Source organism: Pyrgilauda ruficollis, unplaced genomic scaffold, assembly GCF_017590135.1.
Source record: "Pyrgilauda ruficollis isolate IOZ18807 unplaced genomic scaffold, ASM1759013v1 scaffold6, whole genome shotgun sequence".
NCBI lineage: Eukaryota > Metazoa > Chordata > Aves > Passeriformes > Passeridae > Pyrgilauda > Pyrgilauda ruficollis.
The window spans coordinates 18122397-18142777 of record NW_024527710.1 but is presented as its reverse complement, the minus strand read 5'-3'; the positions used below and the strand labels follow the sequence as shown (position 1 = coordinate 18142777).

At 44.5% G+C, this 20381-nt stretch overlaps 1 protein-coding gene across 1 annotated transcript in view; it reads right to left on the bottom strand.

Annotated features, from left to right (window-relative positions):
• Positions 1-19653, bottom strand: part of PDE4B (phosphodiesterase 4B) — a 146830-nt gene extending 127177 nt beyond the window's left edge. Inside the window, exons 1-2 of the mRNA XM_041482971.1 lie at positions 19597-19653; positions 18396-18652 (exon numbers count right to left, since the gene is read on the bottom strand). Coding sequence (XP_041338905.1) covers positions 18396-18652; positions 19597-19638 — 299 coding nt within the window. The 5' untranslated portion in view covers positions 19639-19653. The remainder of the gene's footprint in view (positions 1-18395; positions 18653-19596) is intronic.
• Positions 19654-20381: the final 728 nt, after the last annotated feature.

Sequence of the window (20381 nt, the reverse complement as noted above, 5' to 3'; positions counted from 1 at the left end):
CTTTGGAATCCTCAAAGTATGGATGGGGTGAGGGAGAGCAGATTGTGGGATGTGGAATGGGAACGTGCTGGGATTTGGCTGGCAGGAGAAAGAGCTGAGGACCACCTCCAGGAGATGCTGCTCCCTCTCCAGTCATTCCAAAGGAAATTCACCATGTCCAAAATTTCCATGGCTTCTGCCTGCCTTTTTTCACATACAATCTCCCCAAAATGCACCAAGGGGAATTATCAAAGGAAGAAGGAGCATTTGGAATTCTGGGATCTCTGAGGCAGAACTGCCAGATGCAAGACAGGAATGAGCCTGGCAGATCCTGGCGGAGGAAAATCCCAGAGCTACAGAGGTTTTGTGCTGTTCTTTTATGGGAATGAGGCAGTTGGAAATGGGATCCAGAGTTTGGAGCAGGCAGGGATGAGGCTGACACAGGTTTGGAGGTCACTGTGGTAACATGTGGATCGTGGCCAGTGGGAACAGCTTTTCCCTGAGGAAAAGAATCATTTGGATCATGGAAACACTTGAATCATGGCCTTATTCTTAAAAAAAAACCTCAATATTTGCTTTCCTTTTTTTTTTTTTTTTTCTGGGCAAGATCTGTCTGGATATGGGAGCAGGCTGTGGTGACACAGATTCCATCAGCACCAGCAAGAGGAGAGAATTGCCATGTACTGTCAGAAAAGCAGGAAAATGCCCGGAAAGGCCATTATTTCAAAGGGAAAGAGGAGTGAGGGAAGGCAGAAAACTGGAAACAAGGAAAAGGAGCAGAAGATTCCTCAAACAACAGCATCAGTGTGGTGAAAATGCTGATTTACCCCCCCAGTGTGAGGAAGTTCTCTGGTTAGGAGGCTGGAGAAGTTACAGATTCCATAAAATCCAACATGGATGAATTCCCTGGCTTGGCACTGCCCGTTTATTCCCGAGGCAACTCCTTCCCTTCCTTCCCAGCTCCCACAAAGGGCACCTTACGTAAGTGGCATTTGGCTGGGCACAGGTGAGGCTGCTCCGTGCCCTGCATCCCAATCCCAAAATTCCCCAGCACATCCAGGGGCTCAGCTGGACCCCACAGCACACATGGAACACCCTCCAGACACTCCAAGGAAATTCTGGAGCACAGGGAAATATTGAACATTAATTTAAATATTTAAATTAAATGTCAGGTGGGTTTGGTGTATGGTTTGTGTTGAGGGTGTGCTCACACTCAAACATCCTTGGAACCTTTTAGGAGTGATTTTCTTAATTTCTACATTTATTTCTTTCTTATCTAAGCTTAAAACCGTTCCAAATCACCAAAAAATTGAATTGAAAACCTTCCCTCTTTTCCATTTAGAGGGATCCCACCTCCTTTACGAGTTGATCCAAGTTTCATCTCCAAATGAAATATGTGAATTCTTTTTCACCAAACACCACAGACGCTGAGTCTGGTTCCATCCTGCTCCTCTAATTCCCAGCTGGAGCATCTTTCCCTGATTTCCCTGGATAGGCTGCTGGGATCAGATGAGCTCCATGACAGATGTTCCAGGGAATTAATGTGAATAACCCCATCACCAGTGACTCCGAGCAATTAAAATCCCCAAGAACACTCTGGAGCTGCTACAGCTCATAACCAGCTCGAGGCTGTTATTACTGCTTGGATTTAAATAAAAAACAAACCAAAACCAATAAACAAACCAAAAAGCAGGAATTCTGCAGGATTCCAGAATTCTAAAGGAATGGGAAAGTAGTGGATATATGGCTGTGTGAGGAAGGATTAAAAAAATTCACATTACTCAAAGTTTTCTGGTTCAATTCCCACACTCAACTGGTGCATATTTTGGAATTTAAAAGGTGGATCCTGCAAGAGGAAATTTAGGAAATGAACCAGTGAGATCCTCACGGATTTTCCTGGATTTTATTCCATCTTTTGATTGATGTTTATGGTTTAAGGAGGATAAGTGACTGTCAGAGGCAGCCCCAATCAGCTGTAATGGCACCCAAATCGACTGTTTGGGGTTAGAGATTTGTGGGGAGGGAAAAGAAGCCTCTCAGCCAGGATTCCCATGGAAAAAAAGGTGGAAAAGAGGGAGATTTGTAGCCAGCAAGAACTGTCTCCAAGCCTTTTCCAGGATTTAGCTCTGAGAGTGCCCTGCTCCAATCACCCTGAGCTGAGAGAGTGAAGGAAAAAACGTGGCCTGAAGGCTCTGAGATGAGTTCCTGAGCTCCGAGATGAATTCCTGGTCTCTGAAATGTGTTGAGATGAATTCATGGGTTCTGAGATGAATCCATGGGCTCAGAAATGAGTCCTGGAACCAATTCATGGGGCCTGAAATGAATTGTTGGGCTCTGAAATGAATTCCTGGGTCCTGAAACTAATTCACAGGTCCTGAAGCGAATTGATGGGCTCTGAAACGAATTTCCTGGGTTCTGAAATGTGGTCCAAGATGAATTAATGAGCTCTGAGATGAATTTCTGGGTTCTGAAATTAATTCATGGGCTCTGAGATTAATTTCTGGGCTCTGAAATGAATTCATGAGCTCTGAAATTATTCCATTGGTTCTGAAATGAACTAATGGGCTACAAAATAAATTCACAGGTCATGAAATTAATTCCTGGGCGCTGCAACGAATTCCTGGGCTCTGCAGTGAAACCCCGGGCTCTCCCACACAAACACACGGCGCCTGGCAAAGTTGCCGGCTGCTGCCTTTGTTCCCGGGAATAAAGGGCTGGATTTCTCCCGGAGAACGGCGGCTGAACAAGGGCCGAGGCCCCGCACCAAACATCCCCCGGCTGCTTTTCTGCTCCATTCACCGCCGGGAGAACCCACGAACGACCCGCGCTCGTTCTCCCCGCTTCAAACCACAGCTCCACTGGTTTTAAACCCAGTTTAAACCCAGTTTAAACCCGGCAGAGCTTACCATGTGTGTGCCACCGTGAAGCGACGGCGCTGGCGGATGCTTTTATTCACCAACAACTTTCTGAAAAAGCAGGGAGAGTTCCTGGGCGAGCTGCGAGGAGAAATCTTTGGCGACGTGGGTCTATTCCCGGGCAGCTTGGGCAGCTCCAGCTCCAGGTGCATCTGCTCCTTGAAAGTCCTGATGTAAACCTCGGCCTCGGGAGTGGCGAGTTCCCGGGAAGGTTCCCTGGCCGTCATCGCTGCGGCGCTGGGCGAGCTGCGAGCGCTCAGCGATGGCCACGGGCGCGCATCCCCCGAGCGCCGGCGCTGGCAACGCGGAGCTGCCCCCGCTCACTCAGCGGGCAGCATCCGCGGCAGGAGGATCCGGCAGCGCTGCCACAAAGCCCCCGCTTTTCCTGGGAAGATGCTCCCGGTGTTGTTGTTGTGGCCGCTCATGAAAAATTCATCAGCCTCTGCTCCAGCATCCCGCCCTCCCCGAGCGGAACAGCGCTGGGATTTCAGGGATCAGCTCAGGGAATCGCGCACTGCTCCAGCATCCCGCCCTCCCCGGAGCGGACCGCGCTGGGATTTCAGGGACCAGCTCCGCGCACCGCGCATCCCGCGCTCTCAGGCCGGGCTTTCATTGAGAATTAGTTTTGCCCGCACGGCGCTGGCTCCACCCAGGCCGCGCTCATTGGCTCGGGGTTATTTTGACAGCCGGACTCTGTCCTGCCCTGCGGGGAGCGCGGGGCATCCCCAGGAAATTTTAAGGACCTGCCCAACATCCCGATGTTGCTCCCTGGCTCTGGGAGGGATGGGAGAGCGCTAAGAGTGGAGATAAAGGCTAAAAGGGAACAAACACAAAGGAATTCTGTTCTGCAGGAACAAAGCACGCAGGAATTCCTGCTCCATGGAAAGGCTCCATCGTCCTGGGAAGCAGAGCCAAAGGATCAAACCTCTGCCAAATCAAAGGATGGGGGAGCTGGCAGCTCCCTGCCAATTCCAGTAATTTTTAGAGTCTATGTATTTAAAACAGAAAAAAAATAGGAATTTTATCTCTGGATATAAACACCATGAAAGCAAGTTCTACTTTTCCAAGGATAAAAAGCAACATTCAAGTAAAGAAGTTAAAGACAAGGAGTGTAACAGCACAATAAATCCCTGAGGGAGGGGCACTTTTCAAACTGGTAAAAATACGGTGACCAAAAATGCAAACACAATAAATGTTTTTAAAGGACGAGGACTCAAGGAGAGCACATGAGTGAAGTGCTCTGGTGGCACTGTGCAGGCATCAATCACACAGCAAATCCCTGTCCATTCCAGAGGGTTTTCCATCAAATATCCCAAAACTCTTGCCAGGAACACCAGTGTGCCTTCCTCTGCTTCCAGCAAAGCCTCATCATAGAGAACTTCCCTGTGCGCTATTCCCAGTTATTAAAAACCAAAATAAACCAAAATATCTGCCCAAGCCTCGCTAAGGGCACTGGAACTGCAGTGGGATTTAATCCTGAGAGCTTCAGGCAGCAGCACAACGGGAATATTGGATGATTCAGGAATTCTGACATGGTAGGCTGGGATCTGTTACTCCACTGACAGGCAGGGAGAGACAAAGGGGGCCTGGGAGCTGAAGGGGGAACCAAATCCACACACATGCTTTGGAGCTGGAATTCCCAACAGAAATAAATCTGGAATTCCAACAGAAGAAAAAAAAAAAAAAGGAATTCCAAACAGAAACAAAAAATGGAATTCCAAACAGACATAAAAAATGGAATTCCTAACAGAAATAAAAAATGAAATTTCCAAGAGAAATAATCAATGGAATCCCAAACAGAAATAAAAATGAACTTTCTAACTCTAATGGGAGGTTGGAGGGGGTTTGTGAGGATACATCTGCTACTGAAGAAATTTCCATGCCTTTTCCTAAAGCTTTTCAAAGGGCAGGGAGAACAGAGGGAAATCCCATTTCAAAAGCAATAGAACTGTTTTCCAAAGTGTCCATTAAGGAAGTGCTTCCCATCATTTGGCCATCCATAAATCAGTAATGAAGTGGCAGCCCCGGAGCCTGGACCAGGTCCTGTGCTGAGATGGGCAGAGAAACCCCAGAGAATGGAGCTGGTGAGGAGGGAGAGGAGACTGGGGGAGGAAGAAAGGCTCCATTCCCTCGGGGAAGCAGGAGGAGAGGGACACAAAGTGCCATCCATCGGAGTGCCAGAGCTTCTCCAAGCTCAGCTTGTCTGGAGCACTTTGGAGGATGATTCTGAGCACAGGAGATTCTTCCAGCACCTTCCAGCTCCTGGTGGCAGTGGATCCACACTTCCCTGACAAAACTCCCTGGGAAAGGTCCCAGGGGAGCTCTCGTGGAGCTCCAGCTCCCACCCCTCACACTGCCAACTCCTGGTGTTCCACACCCACGGGACCCTGCAGCCAACATCTCCCAACTCACCATGGATTTAGAGCTTGGAATTCTGGCCAGACACACTGCTTCACTCCAGGATGAGCCAAGAGGAGGTGAGAAGCAGACACTGGAGCTAACTGGCAGGAAAGCTGGGATCTGAAAATCCTGACAGGAATTCCCCATGTTTGCAGGGAATAGAGAGTACCCAGGGCATCAGAGCTTCTGGGGGTTCATGGAATCCTGGAATGGTTTGGGTGGGAAGGGAACTTAAATCTCACCCAGTGCCACCCCTGCCCGGGGCAGGGACACCTTCCACAATTCCAGGGTGCTCCCGATGTCCAACCTGGCCTTGAGCACTGCCAGGGATCCAGGGGCAGCCACAGCTGCTCTGGGAATTCCAGCCCAGCCAGGAATTCCTGCCAAATATCCCATCTCAATCTACCTTCTTTCAACTTCCAGCCATTCCCTGTGTCCTGTCCCTGCATGCCTTGTCCCCAGTCCCTCTCCAGCTCTCCTGGAGCCCCTCCAGGCCCTGCCAGGGGCTCTGAGCTCTCCCTGGATCCTTCTCCTCTCCAGGTGAGCACCCCCAGCTCTCCCAGCCTGGCTCCAGAGGGGCTCCAGCCCTGCAGCAGCTCCGGTGCTCCCCTGGACTCTCTCCAGCAGCTCCACATCCCTGTGCCCCAGGGCTGGGGCAGCTCTGCCAGTGGAGTCTCACCTGAGTGGGGCAGATCCAGCCCAGTCTCACCTCGCATCCCTCCCAATCCTCCCAGGGCTGTTTCCCCTCTGTTCATCCCAAGCCTGGATTGACCCTGGTTAACAAATGAAAACGATTCCCTGAAGAGCCCAGGAACACCCTGCACTGATCTGTCCATCCCCACAGATTACTGTCTGCAGCCCAAGGTAGCAATTCCATCAGAAAAGGGAGCAGAAATATGAAAGAATTGTTGAGGAGGCGGAAAAGATGATTGAAGGAAAGTGCCTGGCAGGAAAATGAGACCACTTGGAAGAAAAAGGACAATTAAGGAAACTTTCAGAAGTTTAAGTGCATTTGGGTGAGATTCCATCCCCGCTTCCCAGCTCGCTGAAGAGTCTGGAAGTTTCAATATATTTGATTAAAATACCTGATAGGGTGGGAAACAACATTTCCAAGCCTGCAACTCCTCATCAAAAGCTGATCTCGAGTGTGCTGAGAGCAATTGCTAAGCAACAAGAACACATCTTTCTTCCTCAGCAGCACCATTATTTACCTGTTCCTGAGTCCTGATAGCCAGGATGGAGTAAAACACCAGGGAAAAGGGAATTCTGAAGTGTCCTACACGCTCCAGTAGCAAAGGAAAAGCTTTTAGTTGACTTTTCACAGCACTTTAAGCCAGGGGCACAGCAATTGGAAAATTTTTCCTGAGAGCACATTTAGATAAAAACAGTCAGGAATTCCCCTCTCTTATTCCAGCCCCTGTGCCATCCCAAGGGCATCCCAAAAAGATTCCACCAACCCCACAGCAAATTAATTAGAGAGAAATTACTTCAAGGGACTGCACTTTGCTGCTGCTACTTGGGCTTCTTTTTCCAAGCAAGGAAACCCAGGGGAAAACATATTTTTAATCAAGTACAAAGTCTCCTTTCCAGAAATCCTGGCTGATAGAATTCCCCCTTTAACAGGAAAATATAAAATCTTTATTAAACTTCCAAACAATCTGAAAATTATGATTTTTCTTTATAAAATAAAAATCACAGATCCCCTATGTGTCTTTTAATTGCTGCTCAGTAATTTGTTATTTAATCCATGTGCTCCTGGAGCAACAGGGGCTTCATTAGTTCTGGAATTACTTGGAAGGTCCCTCACACACAGCAGCATTTCCTTGGCTTAAATCAGGCCCAGGATTGGAAAGGTCAGGAGAGATGGACAATTCCAAACATTTATAAAGCTGAGGGTGCACGAGGGAAGAAGTCAACCTCTTAAAATCCCTTTTAGACTAAAATTAGACCACATTTGATGGGAAAAAAGCCCATTATTGGGCCAGGACCTGATGGGATTTCACAGCACCGTCCCTACTTAAGGTGGAGTTCTGCCAAATGGGTTGGAAAAGGATCTATGATGGATTTCCAGGAGAGAAATTCCAGGAGCCAACCAGCTCCATTAGCTCTGGGAGAGATGAACATGAGTCTGAGGAGGAGACAGGGAAATCAGCCAAAGCTCGTTCCCAGTAGGAAATAAAAGGAAAGGAGGAATGTCTGGGTTTGGGAAAGGGTGGGAAAAGGAGATTTTGAGGAAAAGCAAACCAAGCTAAGGCAGGAGAAAACCCTACAAAACAACAACTTTTTCTTGGACTAAACCAACACAGAGACTGAAGAGAGAAAAAAAGAAGGAGTGAGAGAGCAGAGAATACGGGAATTGTCATTTGTACTGGAAAATAACTGGGTTACAGAGCCAGCAGCAGAGCACGGAATAAATCTGTGGTGGAAATGTCACAGGACTGACAGGGATGTGATCTTGAGCTCAGCCCCTGAGGCAGCAGCTGGAGCTGCCAGGATGAGGCAGCACCAGGAATAAATCACAGCAACCCCGGCAGTGGAGACAGGCAGAGACGAAGAAAAAGGATCAGAGAGAGAAATGTCTGGAGCAAGACAAGGAAAACATCAAGGAGCTGGGAGCTGGAGGAAGGAAGCAGCCAGGAGAAGAGAAGCTAGGGAAAGGGGCTTGAATGTGGAACTGGAAGTGGATTGAAATGTCAGGATAAGGAGTGACAGGCAAGGCTTGGAGTGAGAGCAGCGGCTGCGGGGAAGGTGAGGGGAAGGAGGCAGGGATGGGGAAAGGGCAGCTGGGAGCAGCTCTGTGAAAAGCTGGACAAGATTCCCAGGAAATCCAAGGGAGCTGCAGGGAAGGACGTGTTTGTGGTACAGAACCCACAAAGAACCCTTTGTGTACAAACCCCTTTGTTTGTGGGACCTCTGCAGGGGTGGAGCAGGAGTGGAGAAAAAGGGGGGAAAAAAGGAGAGGAGCACGAAGGGACTGACATGAGAGGAAATTATACAAATTCATTTTTTCCCCTTATTTCCCTTCCATCACATCCAAGAGATGTCCTGTGCCCATCCCAGGTGACTGCCACTAATTCCATCAGGGACAGAGCAGTCCTAGAGTAGTTAATTCTACTCCATCCTAGTCCCAGTTTTGCTGTAGCTCCCTCAGAGAAGCAGCAAATCTGCTTAAGGCCTGACCTAAACACTCCACCAGCATTTTAACCATCCCACCCAACCCTGGGGAATAAAAAGATGATTTCACCTGAAAAACAGGAATTCACCATTGGAATTTGAGCTGCACTGGACCAGCCACATCTCCAGAACACCCAAACCAAAGCCAGGGTTTAACAGAACAAAAATGGAACAGCAAAGAAGTTTTGGGGAGCATCATCCCTTTATCTGTGAAGAGGTGCTGTTGATATTTCCCAGAGATAAAGGGGATGTCCCTGGATCCCTGGCAGCTCCCAAGGCCAGGCTGGACAGGGCTTGGGGCACCCTGGGATAATGGAAAGTGTCCCTGCCCATGGAATGAGAAGATCCTTAAAATCCCTTCCAGCCCAAGCCAGTCTGGAATTCTACAGAATAAAAAAATCTTCAACCCTCTCTTAATCATCTCTTTTTAACAGAAGGCTGAACAAATCCCAGGAAAATCTTTCCAGCCCAAAAACAGAAGGTTTCATGGTGTTCAGCTGGTCAATTTTTAAGGAAAAAAAAAAACAAACCAAAAACCACCTGCCTTTGCATCTGCTGCCTCACAGGCTGAGCTGCTAAAAGATGGCTCCACAACAGAAAACTGGAAATTACATGTTTAAGGACTTTCCTTCTCCTTCCCTGAAAGTTTCCTGCAGCAAGAGAAGCAGGAATCCATCCCTAATTACAGGTTTAAATGACAAATTCCCCACGTTTGAGAGGCAAAAAAAATTAATAACAATCCACTGTTATTTAGATTCCTATTGAGAGATAAGGTTGTTTTATATTTAATAGCTTAAAATCATCCAGTCTGGATCTCCATTCCCACAGATTTAGGGGGCCCTGGAATTTTTGGGAAGAGAATTTTTGGTTGGGAAACCTACCTAAAATGGAACAAAACCAACCAAAAGCTGAACTAAACCAACCAAAAGCTGAACTAAACCCACCAAAAGCTGAACTAAACCATAAGTTTTCCAGTATTAAAACACCCAGAATCTCAAGAAGGCTAAGAAAACCCAGAATAATTTCCAGATGAGTCCCAAAAAACCAATTCCATCTTTAGGAAATATTCCCTGGGAGCTGAGAGTGGCTGGGTGCTCATCTGCTCACCCTGAATTAATCCCCGACGTCAGGCAGGCCCTGCTTCTGTTTGAGCTGAGCTTTACAAGGTGTTCCCTGGCACAGGAAATTATTTGCATTTAGAACACGCATGAAGGATTTGGGAAGAACAGCAAACCCGGTGCCTTTCCCTTCCCATTTGTCCTAAACTGGATTTGGATCAGTTTTTTCCATATTAAATCCCCCACAAAACGCAATTCATCTGCCAAAAAATACAATTTTATACCACGCTTTATTCTTGCAGGTATTTCTGCTGTTCCCTCCTAGTAACTGGCAATAAATTGATATTTATAAATCCATTATAAATTTATATCATTTAGATTTTATTATCAAATTATATAAGCCACCAGGGCGTGATGTAAGAAGGGAATTTGCTTAGCAACTTGGGATTGTGCCTGATTTATTCCCAGAGAACACTGAAATGCCTTCTATATATCCAGAGTGAGTAATCCCATATGTCAGAGCAATCTGTATTAATTGTGATTATTTCCTCATTTCACAGCTATAGATTACACAAAGTATTTGTAATATATTACCACAAAAATTCAATTTATTCCTCACGGGCAGAGACCTCCAGGGTGACTCCAGAGAAAGGAGAAACTGATGGAAAAAAATCTGAAAATTTGGTATATCCTGATGAGAAAAGGCTTTGTGTTAATACAGAGATGAAGCAGAGAAAATTCCTTCCTGGAAAGGCTTTTCCAGCCCAGGGCAGGGGTGGAACCTCCATTCCTGGCAGGATTTAAAAGCTCTGTGGATGTGGCACTTGGGGACATGGGTGGATCTGATGACCTCAGAAGCTTTTTCAACCTAAACAATTCCATTATTTTTTAATACAATGACAAATACAAAACCCCCCAAAATACTGCTCTGTCATTTCTTAGTGCTCACAAATAATCCCCTGGATCTAATCCAGACACCCACTTTGCTTGGCCATTTTTGCATCCTGCCATGGATTCCTATGGAAAACTGCCCAAAAAAAAGGACAAAAAAGGAATCTTGGAGCACCCTCCTCTTCCTTGCCACAAAAGGACTGAAATCATCTTCACCAGCCCACAAATTTCTCTGATATTGGTCCCACAATGGCCGAGGAACAGAAAATTCCACCAAATTAATCCAAAGTTTTCTATTTTCCTCCTGCTCTCCCAGACTTTCAGTTGATTTACAGAAATAATTCCAGTTTCATTCCAGTTATTTTATTTATTTGTGTCTCAGCTCATCTCCCCCTTATCAGCTCCCTTGGATAAACCAGAATCAAGTTTATAAGGTGGATTTTTTTACAGCTATTTTTCCCTAAGGAATTCCAGGCAAAACTCACAACACTCCCTGTTCAACAGCTTCCAGCTTTGCCAGTGCCTCACATTTTGGAGTTGGGAAAGAGCAGGATTTGCTCTGCTGTCAGAATTCCCAGGAAGCTTTGTCCATTATGGCTTAATTAAAGGAATAAATCCACAGCCAAAACTCCTCGAGAGCAGCTTGGTGCCACTGCCAACAAAAACAGGGTCAGGGAGGGGGTGGCTGGGGCCTGTCCAAGCAAACCAAACACTCCATGATTTTTTAAGGGATAGAAAATCTCCAGTGCTGGGTAAAAAGACTCTGGAGCTGGGGTGAGGCAGCAGCATGGGACAATCCTGCATTCCCAATCCTCTCCTTCCTTCCAGGGACATTCCCAGGGTTCTCCAGGCCTCTGCTCCAAATATTCCAGCAGGGAATTGCCACAAAAGGGAAATCTGGAAATATTCCAGATGGAGGTACTGAAAACACATCAGGAAATTGCCACAAAAGGGAAATCTGGAAATATTCCAGATGGAGGTACTGAAAAAAACATCAGGAAAGGTCCAAAGGCATCACAGCCCCCCAGGGCCAGGTGGACCAAGAGGAATTTGGGAAATGAGGGAGGAACTTGGCCACAAGTGTTTGAAGATGGGATTTATAGGTGGATTTTGGGGAGCTTTGCTTAGGAAATCACAAAATCGTGGAATCAGAGAATCAGTAAGGTTGGAAAAGACCTTTAGGATCAGCAAGTCCAACCCTCAGCCAGCACCACCTCCATGTCCACCACTGACCATGTCCTCAGGTGTTACCAACTAATAACTGACCTAAACCAACCAAAAACTGAAGGAAAATAACCAAAAACTGAACTAAACTGAACAACAACTGGACAACACCAACCAAATCCTGAACTAAAATAACCAGGCTTTCAGTCAAAAAACTGAAGAAAACCAACCAAAACCTAAATAAAACCAATCAAATTCTGAACAAAACCAACCAAAAAACTGAACAAAACCAACAAAAAACTGAACTAAACCAACCAAAACACGGAACAAAACCAACCAAAAACTGAACTAAACCAATCAAAAGCTGAATAAAACAACCAAAGACTGAACAAAAATAATCAAAACCTAAACAAAATCAATTAAATTCTGAATAAAAACAACAAAAAAGTGAACAAAACCAATCAAAAACTGGACAAAAGGAACGGAATCCTGAAGAAAACCCATGTAATGGTGGAATGATGGAAGGGTTTGGGCTGGGAGGGCACACAGAGCTCAGCTCACTCCAAAGCCCAGCCCAGGACCCTCCCAGGGATGAATGTCCTGGAGCAGCTGAGCCCCAGCAGGTTGTGCAGGTGAAAACAAACGGGGTTTGCTCTTTCCCTGGAGATGAGTTATCATTAGTCAGAAAATCCTGTCAACCTCGTGTCTGATTCAGCTTTTCCATCAACTCTATTTCCATAATTTTCATTTATTTTCTCTGCTAGCGAGGGTGAAGTTTGAAGAAAATATTTCAGAAGCTTCGTTGTCTTCTGCTGATTAACAGTGACTCATTTCTTCCCCTTCCACACACATCCCAAGCTGTCTTTTTGCACTCAGGATTGAGGTGTATAATTAAAATTGAATCATTAAAAGCCTTTTTTTTTGTGTGCTTCTGTTTTCAACCACTTTTATCTCCTGCAGTTCTGAACTTACAGGCTCATCCTTAATAAAATTATTGGGATCACCTTGCAATTCACACAAAAAGGGGATGTTATGTAGAGTATTTGGAGTAAAATTCAATGAATTCAATAAATGGAAAGGAATTAAAACATTAGGTGGCAACAACAAAATAAAAGTTGCGGACAACAAGTGATTTTGAAATAACCATAATTTTAATTCCTGACCTATGATTAATCCATCTTAAAATTCCTCTGGGTAACTACACCTCATATTAATCATAGTTCTTTTATTTAGGCCTCCAAGAAAACATAAAAATACAGTTTTTTGAAGGTGCAAGAGCTTCAGAAACTGATGGCACCAGCCAAAACCTAAATATAGGCAGACAAAACACTTCTCTGGGTATTTTTGGCTGAGAAATAACAGCAGATTCAAGTCAGAGAGAGCAAAATCACCTTTTTTTCCCAGTTTTTTTTGGGACAGGTTGGCATTTGCAATGACACAGCAGCAGCGACCTTGGGATATTTGGCCTGCCCACGTTTTTTTGGATGGAAAGGATTTTTGGGGTTCATTTTATAGATAGAAGGTCTCCAGGATTTGGGGTCGATGTCAGATGTGACACCCAAAGCCCTGAGTGCCACACAGAGCCATGGCTCGGGTTTATGGCTCTGACTGAGCCTCAATTCCACATGGGAATGACCCCACCAGGAATATGGGACATTCCCTGTGGGAGCACCTCAGAACATTGGGAATAACACCATCCCAGCCCCACCAGGAATATGGGATATTCCCTGTGGGAACACCTCAGAACATTGGGAATGACCCCATCCCAACCCCACCAGGAATATGGGACATTCCCTGTGGGAGCACCTCAGAACTTTGGGAATAACCCCATCCCTACCACATCAGGAATATGGGACATTCCCTGTGGGAGCACCTCAGAACTTTGGGAATAACCCCATCCCTACCACATCAGGAATATGGGACATTCCCTGTGGGAGCACCTCAGAACTTTGGGAATGACCCCATCCCAACCCCACCAGGAATATGGGACATTCCCCATGGGAGCACCTCAGAACTTTGGGAATGACCCCATCCCAACCACATCAGGAATATGGGACATTCCCCATGGGAGCACCTCAGAACTTTGGGAATGACCCCATCCCAACCTCAGCAGGGATGTGGGATATTCCCTGTGGGAACACCTCACACCGTGAGGGAACAGCAGATTTTATGGAAGTTGTTCCCTGAATTCCCATGGCCATTTCCTCCTCCAGGTCTCTGAGGAGTCCAAATGGTGGCAATGAGGCCAAAATCCAAGGAATTTCCTCTTCCCACAACAAGCAAGGCCCTGCTTCCCACTTTGTGGATTCCAAACAGATTTAAGCTTGAATTTTTATGATCCCCCCTGCAGATAATGAGGGGCTCTCATCTCGCAACAACATTCCCAGCTTTTCCCATGTTTTGAGGGATCCCAGCTCTCCAAGATCCCACCAAATCCCCAGTTCATTCCCAGGAAAAAGCCCTAAACAGACCCAGAAATATTTCCATGGAAATATTTCTTCCCAGAGGAGAAAATCCCTCATGGCTGTTCCAAGATTTCTCCAAGACACCTCTGATATTGTTGGGAAACTTTGGAAAAACCCCAGGAATTCTGAGTTCCCACAGCCACTTCCCAGAAACAGCAAGGAATAATGAAAACCTCTTTTGCCTGCAGATTATGGGATGTTCTGAGGAACACCACTGGCCTCCTTTTCCAAGGTAAGGAAATGTCCCCCAGAAATGCAGAGCAGACTTCTGAAATCCAGGAGGGATGCTCAATCAGAATAATTGATCCTGCTCATTAGCACAGAAACTGATGGCATTTATGGAAATTACCCACATTTTGAACCTGGTGATGTCCATTACACAATTCAAATATCAGTATAAAAATGAAAACCCTGGTTTTAAATATTTTTTTCCTTCAGGTTTTCTATTTTTCACTCCACACGGGAAACTAGCTCATCTTTTTTTTTCCCCCATTCCAAGCTCGCAGCACATTCCTTCAGTTCCCATCTCCCAGAATTTGAAATTATCTAAGAGATAAAACTCCAGTTTCTCAGGGCATTATCACAAGGTCGGGAACAGCATTGAAAAAACAAAATAAAATTTAAAAAACCTCAAAACCACATTTCTTCAAAACATCATCTCCTTCTGAATTTCTGGGATTCATCCTTCAGTTCCTTTAAAACTTCCCAAATATTTCCTTTCATCCATGGGATATGGAAGGAGCATCAGCTTGGTTTCTCATCCTGATTCCAGCTTTGTTATACTTAATTCTCCATGCAAATCTCATCCTCTTTATCATCCTAACTTTCCTTATCTACCCCTCAATTAATCCCCACTTATATGTCCCTCAATTAATTCCCATTTTATCGATCCCCCGATTAACTCCCATTTTATCAATCTCTCAATTAATCCCCACTTATCTATCCCCCAATTAGTTCCCATTTTATCAATATCTCAATTCATTCCCATTTTATCAATTCCCAGTTAATGCCCATTTTATCAATCCCGCATTAATTCCCAGCAGCCTCCCAGGCAGGACGAGCGGGCTCTGGCTGAAGTCAGAATTCCCGAGGAAGGTTTGGAGTAACTCAGTGCCCAAAATTATCCCGAATTTCGGGCTGATTTAGCTCTTAACGCTGTTTTTAATTTGCTGCCCACCACCACCATCTGGAGAACAACGGGAGTACTACAGGAGTAGAGACTGAGTGGATTTATCCCAATTCCAGGCGGATGTGGGGAATAGGATCAATCCCTTCATATTTTCCTTACGGATTCTCATCTCCAGGCTCCACAATAAAATAATTCCAGAAGAAAAAGGCCATAAATGAGGGACAATAAGGCAACAAATCTGTATTTTAATGTATTTCTTGCCATATCCTAAATATTTATCTGCCTCTCCAATCCCTAAAAAAGTGCATTCCAATATTTAATATGAAACCAGATCAACTCCTCATGGAATTCTTAAAGCCTTGATTTCCTCACGCTTTGGGATTCACCATGAATCCCATTTTTGTTTCAACATCAAAACTTGCTGCAAACCCTTCAAAATATCCAAATACCCCCCACACACCTGAGGGAAACGTGGAGAAATGGTGGGAATGAGCAGCCAAATCTAACCCAGGAGATGCTAAGGAGCAAAAAAATTGGGAAAAGAACTCTTCTGGATGCTCCCAGTGTAGCTACAAATTTATTCTTCACACCCTCACTCTTCCCTCCTGCCTGGCTTTCCTATCACAAAGCTGGAGTCAGAAAATATGGAGCTGGAGTGGGGAAACATTTGAACAACTTGGATGAAAACAGGGACAAAAACTGTGGAGAAGAAGCTTGGAAGACTTCTCCACTCAGATTGTCACCTGAAGATCTCTATCCCATGTCCCTCCTGCCCTGCAGGATCCCTAAAAGCTGTTTTGTGGGAACACTCCCTTCCTTTTCCACAGAAAATTTTATCACATCACACCTGGTTTGGAATTACTGCTTTGGGATCAATCTCCCTTATTTTTCTGGCTGTCTCCAGAAACATCTTCCATGTTTCATCCACTATTTTTTTCCTTCAAACCTTCAATTAATTTGGGTTTTGTATCACTAATAAGCACTGAGCTTGCAGCTCTGTTGGATTTCCATCCCAAATCCATGATCTTCTCCAACCTTAAACATTCCATGATTCCATGGCTGTGCTCCTGAGAGGGTGGCAGGCCCTGAGTCACTGGGAATTCTGTAGGGAAAAACTGCCTGGAACGGGGCAGAGCTCAGTGCTAACCTGGTCCAGAACCCCTCAATGCCTAAAATTTCAATAAAAAATGGCAATGTTCAGCCCAGTTTTTATAGGATCAGCCAATGTAACTGGATAGGGAGGTGAGAATTAGGACTGAAATAAAAAATGGGAAATTTAAGCCCAGTTTTTATACGATCAGCCAATGTAAGCAATCAGGGAGGTGAGGATTAGAACTAAAATTAAAAATGGGCATTTTAAACCCAGTTTTTATAGGATCAGACAATGTAAGTGGTCAGGAAGGTGAGAATTAGTTCAGTAAAAAATGGGAAATTTAAGCCCAGTTTTTATAGGATCAGCCAATGTTAAGTGCTCAGGGAGGTGAGAAGGATGCAGAAAAAGGAGCTGGGACAGCACTGCATCCCAGTCACACCAGTAACTCCCAGTTCCTGTGGAAAACCGGGAATTTTCAGCCCTACAGAAACAGCAAAAACCGAGCAGGGCTGCCAGGGTTCCAGGAATATCCACACGCACGGATTCTGCTGGACCGGGAGAGAGGAGCAGCGGTGCCCTCTTGTGTTCCAAGTGATAAATCCCTGATAAATCCCTGGCAATTCCTCCCAAACCATGGACAGAGGCACATTCCAAGCTCAGAGCGAATCCATCCTGCCGAGCCCACCCTATGGAAAGGCTCCCGCTGTCAGGAATGCAAATTCCTGCCCCACAAAAGGGAACAGTCACACAATGCCCACAGAGGTGAGCCAACACTTTTATTGCCAAAATTCCCAATCCATCTGAACTCAGGGAACTCGTTTGGTTACATTTATCTCAGCAATTAATCACAAAACCTGGACAAAAGCTCCTGCAATTCCTCTATCTCAGCTATTCCAGGGCAGTTTAAAAATCCTATTTTCAGCAGGAAAACTTTCAAAAGGACTTTAACAAATGGATTTGGGATGTCCTCTAGAGCTGTTCAAATGGAAAGTGCTGAGCTTGACAGAAACCCAGATTCCAACTTGGAATAATGATGGGAACATGAAGCAGCAAACGGAGCCAAGAGAGAAAAGATAATAATCTAAAACCAATCCTAAACCCAAGTGCGATCACAGAATTTAAGGTGTAATTAATATAACCTCAATATTCCCATGAAAAGCACACCAACATCCTTATTTTGCCATAAAATCCAGTTCCAGCACAGGAACACCCAAGGTTTTGCCTTCCTCCTCTCCCTCTGGATTAATTCCCTTGTTTTGGCACTTCACCCCAGTTCTAGTTTTGGATCTCACCTCGGAGCAGCCTCCTTGTAATCAGCTCTCTGATGGTTTCTTGGGACTTACCTTGAGCTTATGGGATCCTTTCCAGTTGTACAAATGCAGAGTGCTGAGCTTAACAGAAACCCAGATTCCAGCTTAGGAACATGAACCAGCAAATGGAGCTGAGAGTGGAGCATTTATAAGCTAGAACCTAAAACTGACTCTAAACCCAAAGTTGAGAGCACAGAATTTAAGGTCACACTGATGTCACCTCAATATTCCTATGACAAGCAGGACACACGTCCTTATTTTGCCATAAAACCCAATTCCAGTACAGGAAAACTCTCCTCCCGTCTGGATTGATTCCCTTGTTTTGGCACTTCACCCCAGTTCCAACTTTGCATCTCACCTCGGAGCAACCCCCTTGTAATCAGCTCTCTGATGGTTTCTTGGGGATTTATCTCCAGCTTAACTTTATATCCCAATGAGGTTTTTCCAAGCCTTTTTCCTCACACAGGGATGGGAAACATCCAGACAGTCAGAGCCTTTCCCTCGACCCTTTGTGGGAGAGTTTAGCACCATCCTGAACTCGTGTGGGAGCAAAGTTAGGAACACAAATCCTCTGGTTGAGACCAGAATCAGAATTTTCAAGAGAGGTTTTTAACAAAGTAGAATTTAAAAAAAAAATTTTTTATAAACTTATATCCATGATACAACAACTCATAGAGACTGATTAATCAGATTAATATATATATAAGATAATTAGATGTGTGTTTATAATAAAAAAGAAGGGAAAAAGCCAATTTGGAACCAGAAAACCAGCAAACGAATCAATTAATTACTGAAAGCAGAATGAAACGAGACTTACCAGTCGTGGTAGGTGGTGATGGCGATGCTGGGCGGTGGCAGCAGGGGCAGGGTGGTGGGTCTGCACACGATGTCCCTCTCAGGTGTCCTGATGTCCCTGTCAGGTGTCCTGGCCCGCTCTGTCTGCCGCTGGGCCAGCGGGGGCAGCTGCAGGTTGCCCGAGCAGCACCGGCGGCCCCTCCACAGGTCGATGCCCAGGGCGTGGCTGGAAGTGCTGTAGGATTTGCTGAGCCCACATTCCAGGTAATCCAGGGAGTTCTGCAACAGAGAGGCCTCTGAGATCCCTCAATTCTGGAAACAAAGCATTTCCTCCACGTGGGTAAAACACACTCGATTCTCCAGCCAGAACTATCCCAGGAGATGAGAACTCCACAGGTCCAGAACTAAATTCTGCAAATTATTTCCTCCATGAGGGTAAAACACACTCAATTCTCCAGCCAGAACTATCCCATGACTTCAGAACTGAATTTTGCAAACAAATTATTTCCTCCACGAGGATAAACCACACTCAATTCTCCAACCAGAACTATCCCACAACTCCAGAAGTGAATTCTACAAAAGATTTCCTCCACAGGGATAAAACACAATTCTCCAGCCAGAACTATCCCAGGAGAAGAGAACTCCACAGGTCCAGAACTGAATTCTACAAACAAATTATTTCCTCCACAGGGATGAAACTAAATTCTTCAGCCAGAAGTATCCCAGGAGATGGGAACTCCACAAGTCCAGTACTAAATTCTGCAAATTATTTATTATTCCTCCATGAGGGTAAAACACACTCAATTCTCCACCCAGAACTATCCCACAACTCCACAACTAAATTCTACAAACAAAGAATTTCTTCCACGAGATATTTACACATAAAAAGGTGAGATATATCCAGAGCAAATATTCCATAAATCCCAGCAGCATTCCCTGCTCCCTGCCCACACCACACTGGCCAAAGACCACCAGAGCAAAAAGACCTGGATAAAACTCCTCCAAACCTTTCCAGGGCTTGAGTTCATTTTTTAATGTGCAGCTTTTATTTTCTTCTTCCTATCTAAAAATCCTCTAAGACTGCCCATCAGCAATCAAAGCCAAACCAGTTTATATTTACCAAAGAAGACAAAATCAACTTTCCAGCTCATTTTCACAACGTAAAAAAAAAAAAGGAAAAGGAAAGAAAAAGAAGAAAAAATAAACCTTCAGCAGGAGCTCACCTCATCTGCAGTCACTGTCATGACACTTCTGCTTTTCTTCATTATCAAGTTTCAAGTGCAGACCAGGATAAAAAACTTCAGGTAAACAGAATTTTTTCAGAGGGGCAACCTGAAAGAAAAAAACTGTTACATATTTTTATTTATAAACACATGTAAATTATATATTTATATAATTAAAGTGAAATACATAACACACGTAAATTATATATTTATATAATTCAATTGAAATACATATGTATATAATTATATACATATAAAATTATATATAATTATATATTGCTCATACATTTAAATTCATATATATGAATATGTATGAGTTATTTAGATGTAATTATATATAATATATCTAATTATGTATATAAATATATAAGATATATAATGATGTCTATAAATACTATACAATTATATATAAATTGTATATACATTTCTTAATTATATATTATATATTTATACCAATATACCATTACAGAATAATTAATTAATATTAATTATATTAATTAACTATATGCCAATCAGAATATATATAAAATATCTATCTATCTATCTATCTATCTATCTATATCTTTTGTATATAAATTTTTACATATTTTTGAATGCTAAACTGGGTTTGCTAACAAATAAGCCACTAAAATCCCAGCTGGGATTTATGGAATATTTGCTCTGGATCCCACCTTTTCTACGTGTAAATATCTCAGTGTTTCAGCAGCTCAGCCCCTGCTGTGGTGATGCATTTTTTATTTCGTTATTACCCTAATCAACAAAGCCAGTTTGGGGTGTTTGTCACT